At 48.6% G+C, this 20,236-nt stretch overlaps 1 protein-coding gene across 1 annotated transcript; it reads left to right on the top strand.

The window, feature by feature from the left end:
* The first annotated feature begins 295 nt into the window (after positions 1 to 295).
* On the top strand, positions 296 to 19,627 carry GBX1 (gastrulation brain homeobox 1). Its single transcript, XM_012786187.3, has 2 exons — positions 296 to 827; positions 19,086 to 19,627. Exons 1-2 carry the CDS (start codon positions 296 to 298, stop codon positions 19,625 to 19,627), a joined length of 1,074 nt encoding a protein of 357 aa, XP_012641641.1.
* The last annotated feature ends 609 nt before the right edge of the window (positions 19,628 to 20,236 follow it).

The following is a 20,236-nucleotide window of genomic DNA, read 5'->3' as shown; positions in this document are numbered from 1 at the left end:
AGGGAGCGGGCGCGGGCGCGGCGGCGCGGGCGGAGGGAGGAAGTGAAGCGTAATTTGAGGAAGATGGATGAGTCCGGAGGGCGACACCCCCAGCCCGCCCGCTCACCCGCCCCCTCCCTCCTTATGAGCGAGGGAGCGCGGCGCCGGAGCCACACTGCGCCGAGCCCGCGCCCCGCCGCCACTCGGCCGGCAGGCAGGGAGCCAGCCCTGCGTGTCCGCGCGGGGCGCCCGAGCCGCGGGGCGCACGGCGGCGCCCGGAGGGGAGCGCCCCGGGGCGGCTGCAGCCCCGGGCACCATGCAGAGAGCCGGAGGCGGCGGCGCCCCCGGGAGCGGCGGCGGGGGCGGCGGCGGGGGCCCGGGCACTGCCTTCTCCATCGACTCCCTGATCGGGCCGCCGCCGCCGCGCTCCGGCCACTTGGTCTACACCGGCTACCCCATGTTCATGCCCTACCGGCCGCTGGTGCTGCCGCAGGCGCTGGCCCCCGCGCCGCTGTCCGCCGGCCTCCCGCCCCTCGCCCCGCTGGCCTCCTTTGCGGGCCGCCTCACCAACACCTTCTGCGCGGGGCTGGGGCAGGCCGTGCCCTCGATGGTGGCGCTGACCACCGCGCTGCCCAGCTTCGCGGAGCCGCCCGACGCCTTCTACGGGCCCCCCGAGCTCGCCGCCGCCGCCGCCGCCGCCACTGCCGCCCGAAACAACCCCGAGCCGGGCGGCCGACGCCCAGAGGGCGGGCTGGAAGCCGACGAGCTGCTGCCGGCCCGGGAGAAAGTGGCAGAGCCCCCGCCGCCCCCGCCCGCGCACTTCCCAGAGACTTTCCCGAGTCTGCCCGGTAAGTGCGGGGACGCCGGGCGGGAGGCGCGTTCACCGGGAAATCACAGACGGGAACCTGCCCGGAGTCTCGGCACCTGCGTGGAGCCCTGGCCTCTCAGACCCACAGACCGCGCGCAGGTCCTGACTCCAGTTCAGTCCCCACACGGCGTCTTTAGATCCGAGAGCCCCTGCCCTGCCCTGGACCCGGGGAGCCTGAAGTCTAACTGAAGAGTTCCCGGGACTCCTCCAAATCACTGCCTTTCCTCCCAGCATCCTAGCCCTCGAGCCTCGGCCCAGGCTCCTTTTCAGCATTCCTTCGTTGTTCTCCTCTTTCCGTAGTAGAGAAGCTACAAGGGCGGGTTCCTGGGGGGACCAAGGTGAGGGTATGTTGGAGCAGCTGTCAGTTCAGCAAGGCAGGGCACGTTTTGGCTTCTGAGGAGAGGATTGAATTGACCCCAGACACCCAGAGCGCAGGGATGGGCTCTGGATGCAGGGGCAAAGTGAGGGTCTTAAAGCAGTGGCTGTGGCTTCACCTTAGTAGCTGAGGTCCCACTGAATTGGCAGATTTAGAGCCAAGCCTTGAATAACCAAGTAGGGGGCAGGAGGGTACATTAGCTAGCAGGAACCTAGGCTGGAGGTACATTAGCTAGCAGGGGTCCTAGCACCCACTGGACCAGGGCCAACCGTGAAGCCAAGGGAGAGGCTAAAGGCTGGGCTAAGTTGGGTGTGGCCCAAAGACCTGAAGTCAAGAATCCAGCTAAGGTTCAGCTAAGAGATGATTCAAGAGCCCTGGATCCTGCGTGTGGGAGGGTGCTCTCTCCAAAGACATGGTGTATTAAACTGAATCCTGTTTCGGATCAATTCCTTTAGAGCTCTCCTTTCCAACCTACTGGTCCTTAACCCTAGAAGCCAGAAAAGCTTTCTTCTATCCAGACAGATCTAGGTGTTCTGAGAGCCAAAGCTTATACAATAGGGGGCCGGGCACGGTGGCTCACACCTGTAATGCTAGCACTCTGGGAGGCCAAGGCGGGCAGATCGCTCGAGGTCAGGAGTTCAAAACCAGCCTGAGCAAGAGCGAGACCCTGTCTCTGCTATAAATAGAAAGAAATTAATTGGCCAACTAATATATATATAAAAAATTAGCCAGGCATGGTGGTGCATGCCTGTAGTCCCAGCTACCCAGGAGGCTGAGGCAGCAGGATTGCTTGAGCCCAGGAGTTTGAGGTTGCTGTGAGCCAGGCTGACGCCACGACACTCACTCTAGCCTGGGCAAGAAAGCGAGACTCTGTCTCAAAAAAAAAAAAAAAAAAAAAAAAAAAAATAGGGGCCACGTACAAGTGTGGAGGCTTTGAAGCTTAAACTTCTTTAGCATCAGGATGAATCCGCCTCTGCTCAATCATTCATTGCATCTAGCTTAGCAGGTGGAAATGACCCCAGTAGGCTGGGGGCTGACACTAATAGAGACAAGGAGATGCATGAGTCCTTTTGTCCTTTGCCAGGAAGAGGCGTTCTTGATGATAGGTTTCTGGGCCCTTCCAGAAATTGTCCAAAGGGCTAATCACTCTTCTAGACCTGAAGGATGCCATAGGGCCTGTCTTCCTCTTCTTTTCTCCTTTAGCCCTGGGCATTTTGGCTTTGGGGGTGCAGCTGTTGTTTTCTTTTTGTACCTGGTTGGACCAGGAGTATCCAATGACTGAAGTCAGAGTAGCATCTTCTGAGGAGGAGCATAAGGAAAAGATAGAGCAGCAACTCGAAGGTAGGAGAAAATGTCCACAAGATGAAAGGGCCTGGGGCAGAGTGGTGGTGATGGAGTAGCCAGCAGGGTGATTTTAAGAAGAAAGGATTAGTAGGATTTTCAGAATGGGATGGTCCTAAGGCAGAAAAGAGAGCAAGGCAGGCCATCAAAGAGATGGCTTTGGAGGCAACAGGATCCGGAGGTATCGCCAGACACACCTGGGAAAGAGAGACCCCCTCAGCAAGGGGGAACTGAGGGGACTGTCCCAAGCCATAGGAGGACAAGCAACTTGTCCTACCCCTTTAGGTCCCCTTTTTGACCCACATGTATAATGGGGGCTCTTTTCTGAAGCAGATAGAATATTGGCTATAGAGGCAGACATTGAGAGACAGGAATAAGCAAAGGTAAGAACAGAAGAGAAATATCGAAGAGATAAGAATATAGGAAAGGACCAAGGAAGGAGCTGTATATACTGGGAATGTCCAAAGAAGGTATGAGGGAGGAGAGGGCTCTTTATTGGAAGAGGGACTTCTGGACTAAGCTAAATGACAAACAGACAATATGACCAGGTCAGGAGTGAGAGTGAGTGTGTGTGTGTGTGTGTGTGTGTGTGTGTGTGTGTGTTCTGTCCTGGGAGGGTTGGGAGGGAGCTAAATAAAAGCTCTAGGGGAAGAAGGACAAATTCGAACACTAGGAGTAATTTTCTTTAAAGGTTTTTCAATACTGGGAAACTGGTGGGAAACTGAAATTTATATGGAATGATGAAGAAAAGATCTTCATCATCTGAGGAAAATATTGGAAGCAAAAAAAGGAGACTTGTGTTCTCGGAATAAAGGCAAGGAATTTCTTTGCTCAGAATGATGGGAAGGAGGCCGTACAGAGGAATTTTGAGAAAGGGCTAGAATAAAGGTAGTCACTCATACTGGGAAGAGATACATGTAAAGGGCTTATAGTGGGGAGGCTGGGACAGAGTAGTAAGGAGGAGAGACTTGAGAAGAAACATTCCGAGGACAGTGAATGGGACCTCTTCTCTGTGACCGGTGCTTCTCATCGATCTCTGTGCAAACTCTCCCAGCTCTTCCTGGCCAAGCCACTCACACCCACCTTCTCAGTCTTGAGTTTTTCCTGAAATCACTGAGAAAAGAAAATGCAATTTCAGAAGTGTTAGACATAAAATCAGTTTGGGAAGTGATGACACATGGCCCTTGCTAAAAATGGTTGGTAAACAAGCACTTTGTTTTGGGAATTGTATGCAAGTATTTGGAGTGAAGTAAGAGAGTTCTCTGCTGTGAATAACCGGAATGGAAACCTCCCCAGAAAAGAGTCTGGAGAAAGAATGCTGTCTTTAAGGAAAAATTGCTCTCCTGGTGTGAATGAGCAACATTGGTCTGAAATTATTACGAATTTACGTTTGTTTAGTATGTCACAATTACTAGCCCCTTTGAATGAAATTATAGTATATATAGGCCAATTTGGAGAATGGCGAGTGAAGTTCTTTCTGTTGAGAATTACAGGGACTATTTTTTTTTTTTTAATTTGCTGAGAGTTAAGACAGATACCACTCTCTACTAGAATTGATGAAGAAAAAACAGAAATACATTATGATTTCATTCCAGGGATAGTAGTTGTATTAGCAAATGAAAAGAAATACTGTAGACAGAAATAATGGAATGGGGTATAAAGGTATTGAGAATGGTAGATTGAAAAGAGTTCTAGGTTTGGAATGTGGGGAGCAGTGGGCTAGTTGGGGAAGGTCTTTTAGTAAAAATAATAGAGAGGAGAGAATTTTGAACTGGTAGGGAAGATTAAAGTATGAATCAACAAAAGAGCCCAAAGTAGTGCTGGCTAGTAGAAATATAATGCAAGCCACATATGTAATTCAGAAGTTTTTAGTAGCCATATTCAAAAGGTAAAAAGAAACAGGTGACAGACCTAAGCGGCCTGAAGGAAAGTTTTAAAACTTTTTTTAAAAGCCAAAGAAAAAAATTTTTTAGTAAAATATAAAAAAATAAAAGAAAAAGAAAAAAAGAAACAGGTAAAATTAATTGTAATAATAATATAATAATAATATTTAACTCAAAATGTCCAAAGTATTATTTCAACACTAACCAATATAAACACTCTTTATGAGATATGTCCTCTTTTCATACTAAGTCTTCAGAATCCAGGGTTATTTAACACTCCCAGCATGTCTTGATTTGGGCTAGCCATGTTTCAGGTGGTCCGTAGCCTCCTGTGAATAGTGGTGACCATATTCAACATAACAGATCTAGAGAGCTGTAACAACAGAGTCATGCGAAAGTGTGGGGGGGGGGGAGCAGCTTTGAATCGGGGCGGAATAATGAATCTCCGGTGTATTAGGAATAATGGAGAGAAGAGAGCAGTAAGCTCTTAGGCAAGAACAGGATTCTGCCTCAGGTGGGGTGGACACAGATGATCTCGTGTGAGCCCTGGCTAAGCGTGAGCCAACTTGTCGTGGGCAAGATGTGCTGCAGATGCGCGTCCCAGAGAGGATGGGTGAAGAGGCTGCTGTGCACTGCGAGAGAGAATGATGAAAAGAGCTGTCCGTTTGGAGAAATACAAAAGCAAACTTTAAATTGGGGGTTTCTAGAGCAATGATGCATTCAGGGAGAAAAAGGTTGGATTGCCTGAATGTGGAAGCTTGGGAAGCGAAGGAGGGTAGATACTCCATAGACGATTGTTACATGGATGATGAAAATATAGTGAGAGATTGACACAAGAGATAATGCCAGTACTGGGCATGGCGAAGATGAGAAAACATTTGTAGGCCGGGCGCGGTGGCTCACGCCTGTAATCCTAGCACTCTGGGGGGCCGAGGCGGGCAGATTGCTCGAGGTCAGGAGTTCAAAACCAGCCTGAGCAAGAGCGAGACCCCGTCTCTACTATAAATAGAAAGAAATTAATTGGTCAACTAATATTTATAGAAAAAATGAGCCGGGCATGGTGGCACATGCCTGTAGTCCCAGCTACTCGGGAGGCTGAGGCAGGAGGATTGCTTGAGCCCAGGAGTTTGAGATTGCTGTGAGCTAGGCTGACGCCAAGGCACTCACTCTAGCCTGGGCAACAAAGTGAGACTCTTGTCTCAAAAAAAAAAAAAAAGAAAAGAAAATATTTGTAGTTGAGCGTGATATAGAAGGTAAGAGAATGTGGTAGGGAAAACGTGAGAGATGGCAGTGTAGTGAACATTATTTTAAAAAACTAAACAGAAAAGGGTTTTGCTAATTTCTGAATAGAGTTGTCAATAATAATGGAAATTATGCAAATAGACGGTGGAAACTTCCTAGGAGCACAATATTCAAGTGCTGATTGCTGTAAGCTAAGCACCTGATTGTATCTAGGGAACATTTTAGATGACCATTAATTAATTTCTGAATAGGTATCTATTATGACTGTCAAGATACGATATTTACTTATGAGAGGAAAATAGAAAGTGATAGTGTGATGGAGAAGCAAAGATTGTATTGTTAGATACAAGAGGGAGAATTTTTTGGGAAGTGATATAGAACTTTTGAGGAAGTGCATACAGTGAGAATGATTGCTCCACTGACATTTATAGAAAGGCAAATGTTGCATTTACTTTATATGATTGAAGGAACATTTATTTAGGAATTGCCACATGAGCTCAATTCTCAACTTTGTCATTCATTAGCTGTGTAATTTTGACAAGTCATTTAGTTAAATTCAGGGAATGAATTGTATGTCTACTATGGGCTTAGTATGTTTGAGACACTCTGAGAAATTCGAAGACATGTAACTTCTCTAGGCTTTGGTTTCCTCATCTGGACCAAAAGTTTTGGTTCAGATTCCTTTCAATTCCATAGGTCTCAATGTTTAAAGTAGGGTTTTTAACCTGAACTCTTTGGGCCTTTTGTCAGGCTGTTAACTATGGGTAGGAAAAAAGTTGCATCTTTATTTTTACTAACTTCTAACTAAAATTTGATACTAACTTTTGTTTGTTTGTTTGTTGTTTTTTTGAGACAGAGTCTCACTCTGTTGCCCTGGCTAGAGTGCCATGGCTGTCATCATAGCTCACAGCAACCTCAAACTCCTGGGCTCAAGCAATCCTCCTGCCTCAGCCTCCCAAGTAGCTGGGACTACAGGCATGTGCCACTATGCCCGGCTATATTTTTAGTTAGCCAATTAATTTCTTTCTATCTTTAGTAGAGACGGGGTCTCGCTCTTGCTTAGGCTGGTTTTGAACTCCTGACCTTGAGTGATCCACCCGCCTTAGCCTCCCAGAGTGCTAGGATTACAGGCGTGAGCCACTGCGCCCAGCCAAATTTGGTACTCACTTTAATTATTAATGTAGGCCAAAAATCATGACAGTTTCAGCAGTACATGAAGTTTTTGTCACTGATAGAAAGCATAGACACTGATTATTGATATAAATTTACAATCTTTGGAGGGAAATTGTTTAATCAATTAATAAAGAAACCTGTCATACATTCAATTTTAAATATTTTAAACTATATTTTAATATAGTTGGCTAATTAACATAGTTGGTATACAGATGTACACTTAAAAGCATTATTCTAAGAAGGCTTTATCAGACTACCAAAGGAGTTCAGGGCATAAAAAGAGTGAAGAACGCCTGTTTCAGTGATAAATCTCAGAAGTGAAAAAAGAAAAATTTTGGAATGGGGTGCTGAGATGCCTTGTGCCATAGGTAACTCTTGTCGGGGGCATTGGCAGAGAGAAGGGGTCTCCGCAGTGGCACATGTCATTTTGCAGATACGTATTCTAGATGATTAAGAGGAGAATTCTTAGAGTGATCAGCATGAATAGTCTGTGGAATAGTCTGTACTGGGAATAATGGGACAGAAGCAATAATTGGAATAATGAAGGGGAAATATTTTAATTGGAAAGAAGGAGGAACATAATATTATGAGCAAAGTTCTTTGCATTGAGAGAAATGTTACAATAGGAAGCTATATAATAGGAAGCAAGAATTCTGCATTGGAAGTAATGGGAAAAGAAGGATTTTTTTTTTTTTGAGACAAGCAAGGTGACACTCTGTCATCCAGGCTGGAGTGCAGTGGGAGATCATAGCTCACTGTCGCCTTGAACTCCTGGGCTCAAGCGATCCTTCCGCCTCAGCCTCCCAAGCTGCTGGGGATACATGCATCTTGAGGTGAAATCAGGGCTGAGCCTTAGGGTGGAAAGAGCTTTGTCATCTGGGATTGGGGAGGTGGTACCTGGGCTATGACTGTGCACAGCCATCATATTAAATGAGAGAGAAAGAAGTAACGGAGTAGATGTACAAGAAGAAAGAGCCTTAAACAGGCCTGATGAGAAGGAAAGTGTTTGGTGGGAGGAGAGAAGTTTTATTTAGAAGGAATGGGTAAACGCACCATGTCGGGGGTAGGAAAGAGGAAACTTTGCTTCTGACCCAATGAAAAGGACTGAGCTGTCTCTGCAGGTGGTGGCTGCAGCCACAGAGGCCCGGATTAGGAGCAGTAGAGGAGGCTGGGGGTTTTTATTGGAAATACGGCCGTGCTGGGAGAAAATTATCAGTTTAGAGTAATATGGATGAAATATTGATGTGCTAAGACTACTTGGGAGAAAGGGTGAGAGGGAGAAGGGTGCTTGGATATGGTGTGATGGGAGAGTGACCCCCATGGGTTGAATTAAGGTGCAGTAGGAGGAGATAGCACTGTGCCGTAAGTAGCCACGAGGGCGAAGTAGTGTGTCCATTGGCCGTCGTGGAGGGGAAAGGAGCCATCCTCAAGGGATGAAAAGGAAACATCTGCATTAAAAGCAGGGGCTGCAGGAACTCTCCAAGACTTGAGTTATGAACAAAAAGTGCTATTCAAAAAGTGCTGGCCGGGCGCCGTGTCTCACGCCTGTAATCCTAGCACTCTGGGAGGCCAAGGCGGGTGGATTGCTCGAGGTCAGGAGTTCGAAACCAGCCTGAGCAAGAGCGAGACCCCATCTCTACTAAAAATAGAAATAAATTAATTGGCCAACTAAAAATATATAGAAAAAAAAAATGAGCCGGGCATGGTGGCGCATGCCTGTAGTCCCAGCTACTCGGGAGGCTGAGGCAGGAGGATCGCCTGAGTCCAGGAGTGTGAGGTTGCTGTGAGCGAGGCTGACCCCACGGCACTCACTCTAGCCTGGACAACAGAGTGAGACTCTGTCTCAACAAAACAAAACAAAACAGAGTGAGGACTGGGAGAAACAGGAAAACTTCTGAACTGGGGGTGGTGGGAGACAGGTGTCCTGACTGAATGCGGAGAAGGTGGTGTCATGAAGGAAGTCTGGAGAGAAGGGAACTGTGTGTTGGAGCAGTGAGTGGGAAGAGAAGTGAGGCAGAGGCGTCTCCACGGAGGGAGGGAAATGTGACTGTCCTGAGAGTGAAGGTCAGAAGCCGCGTGCTGGAAGGGGTGGCAACCATCCTGCGATGACACTAGATGCTGCAAGCACGGGCTGCGTGATCTGGCCAGACCACACCTCTCTGTGTCTTGGCTTCCTCGTTGGTAAAATTAAGGGTTTGAGCAGGTGATCTCTAAGGTTGCTTCTAGCTCTACAACTCCGCTTTTATCTTTCGGGATACCTTTATTAATGAATTATTTCTTTCTTTTTTAAAATTATTTATAAATTTTTTAATTTTAATAATATTTTCTTTTTTTTTTTAATTTTTGCCTCTAAGGGGAGTTAATACAGTTGTGAATGAATTGTTTCTAAAAAAAAAAAAAAAAGGCATCCTGAGCAAAGGGCCTGGGGGACATTCTGTACTTTTCAGTGCTGAGCTGTGGTTTGGTTTTGGTTGTGGAAGAGGAAGAGGAGGCCGGCTGGGATACATGCATCTTGAGGTGAAATCAGGGCTGGACTTTAGGGTGGAAAAGGCTTTGTCACCTGCGGTTGGGAAGGTGGTACCTGGGCTATGGCTACGTAGAGCCGCCGTATTAAACGAGAGAGAGAGAAACATTTGGTGAAGGCAGGAATAGATTTTGCCTAGGCCGAATAGATTGAGGATCAATTGCCACCAACTTTACCTAGAGAGGAAGGGAGCAGTGAACAACAAGTTGTGTAGTGGAATCGGTTCCTGGCCTGTGCTATTTCTCCATCTGCTGCAGGATTCGTGACGGGCATGTGAGAAACCAGTCTCTGTGTACGGTCCGCATCAGCAAAGGTGCGGCGGAACAGAGGAGCCAGCGTGGGCTTTGGTCCACAACGCTGAATACAGAGGCGGGTGCTGCTCTTTCCTTGTGCTCTACAGGGAACTGCTGACCTCTGCGGTCACCGGTAAAATAAGGGCAATAATGTGGGGACTGGATGCGAAGGTATTTGTACGGCATCTTGAAAGTAACAGGTGCCCGAGGAATTGCTTTTGTCCTTGCACTGGAAATAGGTGGGGAGCTTTCCCGGGAATTAAGTCGGGAAAGCTCTCTTTACTAGGAATGGCACAGGCTAGGTGACACTGTGTACTAATAAGGACAGATATTCCTGGGAGCGATGAGAGAGAGCTCTGTATTCTGAGAACTGATTATACCGGACTGCCAGGAAAGAACACTGTGCTGAATCTAATAGGGGTAGATTTCAAATTTGTCTTTGGCTTTTTCTCCCTCCTTTCGGTTTCCCTATCTGACATTTCAGTGTCCTCTGTAGGTCCCCTGGCTGCCCAAAGCCCCTCTCCTGTGCCTCGGTGGGGCCTGTTCTCCCTTTCTTGCCATTTAAAAAAATACATCTCCTGTTTTCTTCATCACAATTTCTATTCCCTCATATATGTCTGATCTCAGTTTGATGTCAGGATCAAAGCCATTGGATTAAACTGATTCGCAGTCTGGTGGATTAGCAAGATTGTAAAAGTCCAAATGAATTTCAAACTGGTAAAATTTTAAGTGGTATTATTGTGAATAATGTCAGGTAATATGGAAACATTATATTTGGATGGGAGAGTTCTGGGAGTGAGGTGGAGAGGCTTACTTTCCCTAGAGTCATATGATTATTGCCTCTTCTTTTTATTATTATTATTATTATTTGTAGCCATGTGGGGGTCTCACTATGTTGCCTGGGCTGGTCTCAAACTCCTGGCCTCAAGCAATCCTCCTGCCGCAGCCTCCCAAAGTGCTGGAATTACAGGCATGAGCCGTGGTGTCCAGCCAATTATCTCTTCTAATTACAGCATTGTACTTAGAACTCTTTGCGCTGTCAGTGACAGTAGCTCAACTCTCATTTGAGCTAAAATGAGGATGATATTGATTCATGTACCTGTGAGGTGTCAATACCTGAGTGGAGCCATGAATGCAAACTGTTGCTAGGACCTTCCCACGCTCAGCCTGGCCCTCCTCTCTGTCTTCATCTCATTCTCTCCCTAAGACAGCTTCCTTCATTTAGTGAGAGGTAGGAGAGGGCCCAAGCACATGCAGCTCTAAATTTTTACAATCCCAGGTTGGAACCCCAGTGGATTCTAGTGTATAAAAAACCCTAGCGTGGGCCGGGCACGGTGGCTCACGCCTATAATTCTAGCACTCTGGGAGGCCAAAGCAGGAGGATCATTCGAGCTCAGGAGTTCGAGACTGGTCTGAGCAAAAGCAAGACCCCGTCTCTACTAAAAAAATACAAAGAAATTAGCTGGACATCTAAAATATATATATAGAAAAAATTAGCCGGGCATGGTGGTGCATGCCTGTAGTCCCAGCTACTCGGGAGGCTGAGGCAGGAGGATTGCTTGAGCCCAAGAGTTTGAGGTTGTTGTGAGTTGGGCTGATGCCATGGCACTCTAGCCGGGGCAACAGAGTGAGACTCTCTCAAAAACAAAACAAAACCCTAGGATGACTGATTGACTAGCTTGAGTCGTGTCCCAGGAGGATCGCATGTTGCGGTTGGTTAGATCTGGGTCACGTGCCCACCCTGGTCAGGAAGGTAGAGAAAGGTCACTCACAGTCCCATGGGGTACTGGGTGGAAGGGAAGAGGCAGTGCCCTAAAGCAAAGGGGTGCTATTACTGAACTAAAGGGGGAGGGGATGCTGGGCAGACAAAACCGACCCAAAACAAATGTCTTCCTCAACCAGAAAGCAGGAAAAGGATGGACCTTCAGCTCCGCTTCAGTGCTGGGGAGCGACTCTGAAAGGGCACGCTTGCTCCCCCGGCTGGCTAAGTGGTTGAGGCGGTGGCAGAGATCTGGGAGTGCCATGCCGGGGAGCTCTGTAACCCGGGAGGCAGAGAGAGACGGTGCAAAGTTTCTCCCCTCAGTGAGGCTGGCTCTGTGTTCTGATTCCTGCACAAGAAAGACTGAGGGATGAGGGAGACGCTTGTAAACTAGAAGCTAGAGAAACCTGGCATTAAAACTCTTTCCATAGTTTGGCAGTATTATTGTTATTATTATTTTGAGACAGAGTCTCACTCTCTTGCCTGGGCTAGAGTGCCTTGGCATCAGCCTCGCTCACAGCAACCTCAAACTCCTGGGCTCAAGCCGTCCTCCTGCCTCAGCCTCTGGAGTAGCTGGGACTACAGGCATGCGCCACCATGCCCAGCTAATTTTTTCTATTTTTAGTTGTTTGGCTAATTTCTTTCTATTTATAGTAGAGATGGGGTCTCGCTCTTGTCAGGCTGGTCTTGAACTCCTGAGCTCGAACGATCCTCCTGCCTCGGCCTCCCAGAGTGCTAGAATTACAGGTGTGAGCCACCGTGCCCGGCCAGCAATATTATTTTTAAAGTCAGAAAATACATTTTTTAAATGAAAGGAACACTGACTGGTAACATTAAACCATGCAAAGCAATAAGGACAGAAAAAAGTGGGAGAAAGACCTGGTGGGAATTTTGTCGTGGGGATGATGGCAGAGATAGCCTGTCATGGGACAGGTGCCGTTTGGACAGTGAGGCCTCTCCTGTGCCAGTTTTAAGACTCTTCTCTGAGAATGTTAAGGGAGGGTATCAATGAGTAGGCTAGAGCTCTGTGGTGTGGTGGCAAGTGACAGGGATGAGATCTGAACTCGAATTGGATAAGAAGGTGATTTATCCAATGAAGCATCTAGAGAGGGGGCTTTTCCTTCAAGTGGGAGGAGAGAAGAAAATATTTTACTGGACAAAATGGAAAGAGCATTCGCTGGAGCTACAGGAGACCAAGGTTCTAGACATGGATGGTGCCATGTCCCTGGCTGTGTGACTTAGGAAAAGCATTTAATCTTTCTGAAACTCCATATTTTTCTAACCTGAAAATAAGGTTGCTAAATCTCCTATTACTAATAATAATAGAGCTGCTCTACTTCAGTGAGTTGCTTGAAGATAAAATAATAAATAATGAAAAATGTTTTGAAAAGTTAAAGGTCATACAAGGTGCAGTGACAGGGTTAGTACACCATGAAAGGAGCTCTGAGCTCGGTGGTAGGAAATCACCCCGAACTTGTCGTGAAGCCGGGAGGGGCTCTGGGTGGCAGCGATGTAGAGAAAATTCTATGGTTTTGGAGTCATGGGAAGAGTGGGGAGAGAGAAAGTAAAAATGAATGTTCCTATTGTGCCTAGTTTATAGGAAGGAGTAAGTAGTAGCATAATGGAAGCATGAAATTAATGGGATGAGTGAAAACACACTGAAAGTGAGCTGGTTGTTATAAACCACGGGAGAAAGTGCTGTGTCTGAAAGGAACAGAGAAATAACTGGGCCTGGTGATGAAATGAGGGTTCAGAAATGGGAGTGATGGCAGATACATCATTTTTGAGGGATGACCTGTTTCTTACCACCTCTGGACCCCACCCAAGTTGGAGCTGTCTTCGGGGAGCTGAGCAGTTGCCCCGGGCAGATCAGGAGGAGGTTCATGGTCCTGGGAAGGGCAGGGCAGGAGGGAACTTTTCCTGAGAGTGGTAGGGTAGCTGTTTTTGAAGTAGAGGGAAGGGAAGTCAGAATTCTGTTCTATAAAGACAATTGGTTTTCTATAAGCTGTACTGGAACAGGAGCTCCAGTACCTGGGCGAATGAGGAGAAGCACAAGGGCTAGTCGAGTTTCTGTAGCTGGCGTCTAAAGTCGTCCCCCACTCCCTTGGTGGCTCTCCATCACCCTTGGTGGCTCAAGGACTCCCCCGCTAGATCGAGCAAGTCTGGTGCTGGGTATTCTTGCTACTGGAGGATAACTACCATGGATTCTTTGGCCCTTGATTTCTTCCCAGCCTGACCCAGCGCATTGGCGAGGTGGGGCTTCCCTCTGCTTCCCCTGCTCTCAGAAGGAAGGCCCCACGCGAGCACATCCCCGGAGCCCGAGTGCTGTCCTCTGGGGCGGATCAGTGCCCCTGGCATGAACTCTATGAGAAATCGTGGTCCAAACCGTGTGATTTCTGGTTCTTAGGATAACAGCATCTACCAGGAGAATTCACATGAGCTCCGCACATTTCCTAATAACCAGTCTGTCCTACAGTCATTCTCCCTAACCAACCAAACCTTTTTCACAAGCTCTAGACTTACCCATAGGGAGCAAGGTAGAAACTCAGTATACTCTTCTTATTACCGATGATATCATTCTCATACACAAAGGACAGAACCTTTCTGTCTGTTTGGCCTGCCTGCCTAGCACAGACCAATTTTGTCCAATTTAAACATTTTCATTTTTCTGAAGTATTCTCATCAGAATCGTTATTGTCCATGTAAAATTTTTAATGAAATCTTGTTTATCAAGTATTTTTGCTCATATCAACCAGTAATAGTGTTTGCAGTTGGAATTTAACTTATGTGGACATTATATTTACCATGTATAATTATTCTAAATCAAATCTTGCAAATAGGAATTTTATTAAAAAATTTGCACCAGTCATGGTAGCTCACGCCTGTAATCCCAGCACTTTGGGAGGCTGAGGCAGGAGGATTGCTTGAGGCCAGGAGTTCAAGACCAGCCTGGTCAATACAGCGAGACCCCATTTCTACAAAAAAATTTAAAACTTAGCCAGGCGTGGGTGGTTCGTGCCTGTAGGCTGAGGCAGGAAGAGCGCTTGAGCCTGGGAGTCAGAGGGGGACCCTGTCTCTGGGAGGGAAAAAAAAAATTTGCTGCTTTCAATTTTTAGTCAATAACAAATTTTTATGTGCAATTTTAATTTTATTTTATTTTTACCATTAAGATTCATTATAAATTGGATAAAAATATTTTGCATTTATTTCTTAGCTAATTCACCAGAAAATAGTAAACTGTTTTGGGATTGCTGCATTGTGAAGGCTCACACTGCTGTTTTGCTCCTCCCGTTGGTTCCCCTGCCTCCCTCCCCATTTCTTTGGCTGCTGTTCTCTGTAGTGCTCCTTCTGCTGGGGCAGCAGAGAGCAAATGGCAGGGCAAAGTGTTTTGCTTTGCTCCAAATGCATCAGTATTGGGTTGGGGGCGTGGGGGGAAGGTAGGTAGGAGTGTTTTTTAAAAAGCACTTTTTGCTTTCTTTCCCATGATTTTTTTTTTTTTTCCTATTTTCTCTTTCCCTTCTGTAAAGTTTTCGGCCATTTCATTTTCTCTGACTCACTATTTAGTTCTTCCGCCACCTCTCTACCCTGCTTCTCTCTTGCCCCGGTCTTTCTGCCTGCTTCCGCCCTGCCTTCTTTCTCCCGCTCCTTGTCCATCTCACGCATTCTCTGAGTCGCTCTCCTCTGGGGCGTATGGCTGTACTTTCCCCTCTTTTTTCTATTGCTCCAGCCCCATTTTGTTCCAAGAGTTGCTTATCAGAGCGCTCAATGTCATGATTATAAAGGCACAGAAAGAAAATCTTGCCCCTGCCACTCAGCATCCCACCGGGATCAGGCAACCCAGAGAGGCTGTGAACCTGTGCTCCTTGGATGGCTTTAAAAGCAGCGCGGAGGGTGGCTGGCCCACGTGGGCCTGATTTTATGGATCTGTCTGAAGACAGAGGGATGGATGATATGATCTCAGGAGGGTCCTGCCAGATCCAGGAACCTGGGAGCCTCATCTCAATCATCATCAATTTAGATTTATTGGACACCCCCTGGGTGCTTGGAACTGTACTAAATGATTTCATCCTTCAAGCCCTGAAATGTGGTTTCTGCTTTCTTTAGCACTGTTTAAAAGATTGTAACATTGAGCTGTTTTACAAGCTTTTGTTAGTCTTTCTGTTATTATTTACTTCTGTGTCCTAAAGACTAAAGTTAGAGGATTTAGTAATGGTATTGTAATTGTCCTTAATTTCTTTTACCACCTCGTAGATTTCTAAGATCCTGTAGATTTCCGCTGGGTGTGGGTTCCTTTCCAGCTAAGGTGAGGGCTGAGGCATTCTGAAAAGTGGGCAGGGTAATATACACGGGGAAGATGTCCTATGGCACTGAAGCTGCAGTAGGGTGGGGTTTGGGGGAACATCTAGGAGAGGCTTGGGAAAGGAAGGAAAGAGGGAGAGGGGGAGCGAGAGCACACACAGTGTGCTTGGAAATAGTTTCTTTTATTTAGTCAACAAGTCTTTATTGAGTGCCTGCTCTGTGCAGGTAATTTTCAAGGTGCTGAAGATACACAGTGAATTAAAAATATTTAAAACCCCTACCTCCATTAAGCTTATATTCTAATAGGAAGAGACAGCCAATAAAATAAATGAATAAAATTGGTGGCATGTGCTATAGTTACACAAAATCAGAGAAGGGACATAGGGAGGATGGGGGGTGTTTATTTTTTTTGTTTGTTTTTTTTGAGACAGAGTCTCACTTTGTTGCCCCAGCTATAGTGTCGTGGCATCAGCCTAGCTCACAGCAACCTCAACCTCCTGGGCTCAAGCGATCCTCTGCCTCAGCCTCCCGAGTATCTGGGACTACAGGCACGCGCCACCATGCCCGGCTAATTTTTTCTATATATTTTTAGTTGTCCGATTCATTTCTTTCTATTTTTATTAGAGATGGGGTCTCGCTCTTGCTCAGGCTGGTCTCGAACTCCTGAGCTCAAAGGATCTTCCCGCCTCAGCCTCCCAGGAGGCTGGCATTACAGGTGTGAGCCACCGCGCCCGGCCGTGGAGTATGGGGGGGTGTTTAAAGGATCATTTTAAAAGGATGGTCAGGGAGGTTCTCATTGATAAAATAGAAACCTGAAGGAGGTAGGGAACAAGCCAGAGCAAAGATCTAGGTGAAGAGCATAGTATTCCAAACAGAGGGAAGAAAAATGGGCAGGGGGAGTGGTAAGGGCGGAGCCGGGAGACCAGGTGGGAGAAGGTGTCCGGGAATCGGGTCGGAGATGGTGCTGACGCGGACTGGCTGGTAGCAGCGGAGGGGGCGAGAAGGCGCCGGGCTCCGGGCATGCTGTCAAGGCATCGCACTAGCAGGGTTCGCGGGTGAGTTGGACACGGGCTGCGAGAGAGAGGAGTGAAGGATGGCACACCTTTGCGTGTTTGGTTTGGCTTGCACACCCGGAACCTGGAGTTACCCTTAACTGAGATGAAGACGTGGGTAGAGATGAGGAAGAGCTGATCTGTCCGTAGTTCAGTCGGGGACATGTGAAGTTCTGCAGAAGCAGAAACTAGTGTGGGGACAAGCCCTTGGTGAAACGGAGGAGGGAACCAAGGATGTAAGTCTTACAGGAAACAAGATGGGTACGGCTGGGGATGGGATGAGGGAGAGAGCACAGGACGGGCGGGGCGAGGCATGGTGAGGACGCGTCATCCGCGGGTGGCGGCGGTACTTGTCCACACAGGGCCCGGCGCTGCGCTCCGGGGTAGCTCGTGCGGCTGTTAAGGGGAGAACGAGACCATTTGCCCGTGGAAAGCCTGAGTAGGAGCAGCATGGGGAGACCGGGCGAGCCTACACTGGGGCGGGCCGCTCGGGCTTTGCGGAGGCCAGACGAAGAAGGAAGCACGAGACGAAGGAACGGGGAGGGATGAAGACACCCTCGAGGTTTGAGGCTGACTGGGATGAAGGTGGGCGGTGTGGACAGGGCCTGAGAATTCTGGCCCCAGAAGAAAATGTCAGTGAGGAAAAGGAGCAGGTGTAGATAGACCGCATCCGTGAAGGGAAAGGGTGACTCTGGAGATTGGGGCGGGGAGGTGTTCGCTCTATCCACGGGCGCGCGCACGCCTTCCTTGTCTTACAAAGCATCTCACCGTGCCCGGAATTTAGTTTGAGTCGTACTCTCAACCTCCGAGTGTGCTCGTGCACGCACGTGCAACACTTGGCAGACACAGACTCGCTCCCGCCGATGTTCAGGAAGGCCTCCTGCCTGTGCACACTGAACTCTCTTGGAAACAGCTAACTATTTAGCTGTTTAGCAATCAGTTCACAGACTGTGCATTTTCTCTGTTCTCTTTCCTAGTGGTTGGTTGTCTTTTGACTTCCTGTTGTTTCACTCACTGCTCTTTGGTCCTTTGGGCAGAAAACAGGGGAGTTTGTAAAACTCAAAACGCTGAAAACATTTGTAATGCGTTATTTGGAGTTCCGATAAAATACATCGGTAGATGAGAAGATTAAAACCAATGGTTGAAATAAATTTTAGAATTAGGCGTGGATTAAAATGTTTATATGCCTGTGATTACAAATAATCAGTTATCTACTAGGTCAAATTTCTTTCACCATTTCCTTCTCTGTGTTTTTCCCCATTGCACTTCTGCTTCTTCCTCCTCCTCCTCCCATATTCCCTCCAGTCCTCCCAGGGGACATCAAGCTCAGGACCCTCAGGATTCTGAACTTGAGCAGAAAGCAGCTGTTTGTGCTGCTCGGGCAGCCTTGGCCAGGAAAGAGGGAAGGTGGGAAAGAGATGATGGCATTTTAAAGTTAAGGCTATTGATCAAAAGGGGGTCAGGAGGCCTAAGTAACTGGGAGAAAAATCTGGACACAGACAAGGTGCCGCGTGGCTGGGACTCCCACTCCAGGCTGAGTGTCTGGTTAAGGAGAATTGGGAATGGGTTGGTGAGGAAACCTCTGACTCCCAGCTCCTTTGATAACATTTCTTGGACCCAAATTTGGGGGCAGGTCGGGGGACAGGTCAGATGACCTCGAAGGCCATCTGGAAGTGAGATTCTGTGATTCTACATCTAGTGAAGAAGTAAATGAGAAGAAAGAATAGAGGTCATGAGATGGCTCTTGCTGGCTGGGCCAGACGCGGATTCCTTGGGGAATAACAAAGCCCTACAGCCCTCATCTCCCCACCTATCCCGTGAAGGTCAGTTCTCCTTCACTCCATCCCACAGTACTGCTCTGGAAGGATGGTAAGCCAGGCCCCACACTGCCCCATCTGGGACCTGAGGCTGTGAGGTCTGGCTGGCGAGGGTGCTGTCCGAGTGAGACACTGGGCCCTTGGTCTCTGGGTTTGGAGAGAGCTGGGAGGTGGTGGGTCAGGAGAATGAGATGGGATGGTGGGAAAGATGAGGGTCATTGTCCATCCACTTACTGCCTCCCCCGCTGTTCCGTAGTGAGATCTGTGCTGGTTAATACCTTTCTTCCCGTTTCTTTGTCTTCCCCAAACCCCTTCCCTGTTCTCCACCCTGGATGTATGACCCTCTGTCTCCTCTCCTCCCCACTTCTGCATCTGTCCCTGCCGTCCCCACCCCTGGCCATGGCTCCTTGCGCCTCCTCCAAACCGCCTGTCCTTCCCTGCCGTCTCCCTCCCCCACTGGTCCCCGGCCCGGCCCGCAGCAGAGGGGAAGGTGTACAGCTCAGACGAGGCGGCAGCAGGAGACCCAGCGGGCAGCGAACAGGAGGAAGAGGGCTCGGGCGGTGACAGCGAGGACGACGGTTTCCTGGACAGTTCTGCAGGGGGCCCGGGGGCTCTCCTGGGACCTAAACCGAAGCTAAAGGGAAGCCTGGGGACTGGAACTGAGGAGGGGGCACCGGTGGCAGCAGGGGTCACAGCCCCTGGGGGGAAGAGCCGACGGCGCCGCACAGCGTTCACCAGCGAGCAGCTTTTGGAATTGGAGAAGGAGTTTCACTGCAAGAAATACCTGAGCTTGACGGAGCGTTCCCAGATCGCCCACGCCCTGAAGCTCAGTGAGGTGCAGGTCAAGATCTGGTTCCAGAACCGGCGGGCCAAGTGGAAGCGCATCAAAGCCGGCAACGTGAGCAGTCGTTCTGGGGAGCCCGTGAGAAACCCCAAGATTGTCGTGCCCATACCCGTGCACGTCAACAGGTTCGCTGTGCGGAGCCAGCACCAACAAATGGAGCAGGGGGCCCGGCCTTGAAGGGGCGCCAGGGACTTAGGAAGGCAACGGATCTGTGCCTGAGCCCGCGTGAGACTGCGCTGGGGTTCTGTGGACCAGAGGGGCCAGCTGGCAGATAACCTAGCCCTTGGAGTACTCCTCCAGGAACCCGAGATGCGGGTACTTGGCCCTGAGCCTGCTCCAGACACCTTCAGGACTAGGGGCCGCAGGGTAAAGGGGCTCGGGTTCCAGTTGTGGAGGAGCTGTGAGGACTGAGGTGGACTCCTGGGGAGGGGAGGGTTATGATGCCTGGGGCCTGAAGGGTCCGTGGCTAATGCCCTGGAGCAGCCACTGCCGGGGGGAGGAACCAGGACCATACCTAGCCAAGCAGATGGCAGCTCCTTATTTATTTTGTGTAAAGTTTGTATATATGGAGCTATCTGTCTCTGTCTGTCTGCACCCCTGAGAGAGACTGGGAAAGTTGTTTCCTTGGTCCTCAGCCAGAGTTCATTCCATCCTACTCCTTTGGGGCGGGCACCATCTTGCCTCCTTTACAAAGAAATGGAATGGAACTGTCACTGGCCTCTGTAGAAATTCTTCAGCCCCCCAGCGCCCCCCATGTGAACTACCTACCTCCATCCTGTGCTACTC

This window comes from Microcebus murinus, chromosome 9 (assembly GCF_040939455.1).
Source record: "Microcebus murinus isolate Inina chromosome 9, M.murinus_Inina_mat1.0, whole genome shotgun sequence".
Lineage (NCBI taxonomy): Eukaryota > Metazoa > Chordata > Mammalia > Primates > Cheirogaleidae > Microcebus > Microcebus murinus.
The sequence above is the reverse complement of the archived record's forward strand: the minus strand, read 5'-3'. Positions and strand labels throughout refer to the sequence as shown.

Excerpts from the sequence above, each read along its gene's own strand:
- GBX1 (XM_012786187.3), top strand. The coding sequence starts at position 296 with ATGCAGAGAGCCGGAGGCGGCGGCGCCCCCGGGAGCGGCGGCGGGGGC. Across the intron at positions 828-19,085 it reads GACTTTCCCGAGTCTGCCCG|CAGAGGGGAAGGTGTACAGC; the intron begins GTAAGTGCGGGG and ends CCCGGCCCGCAG.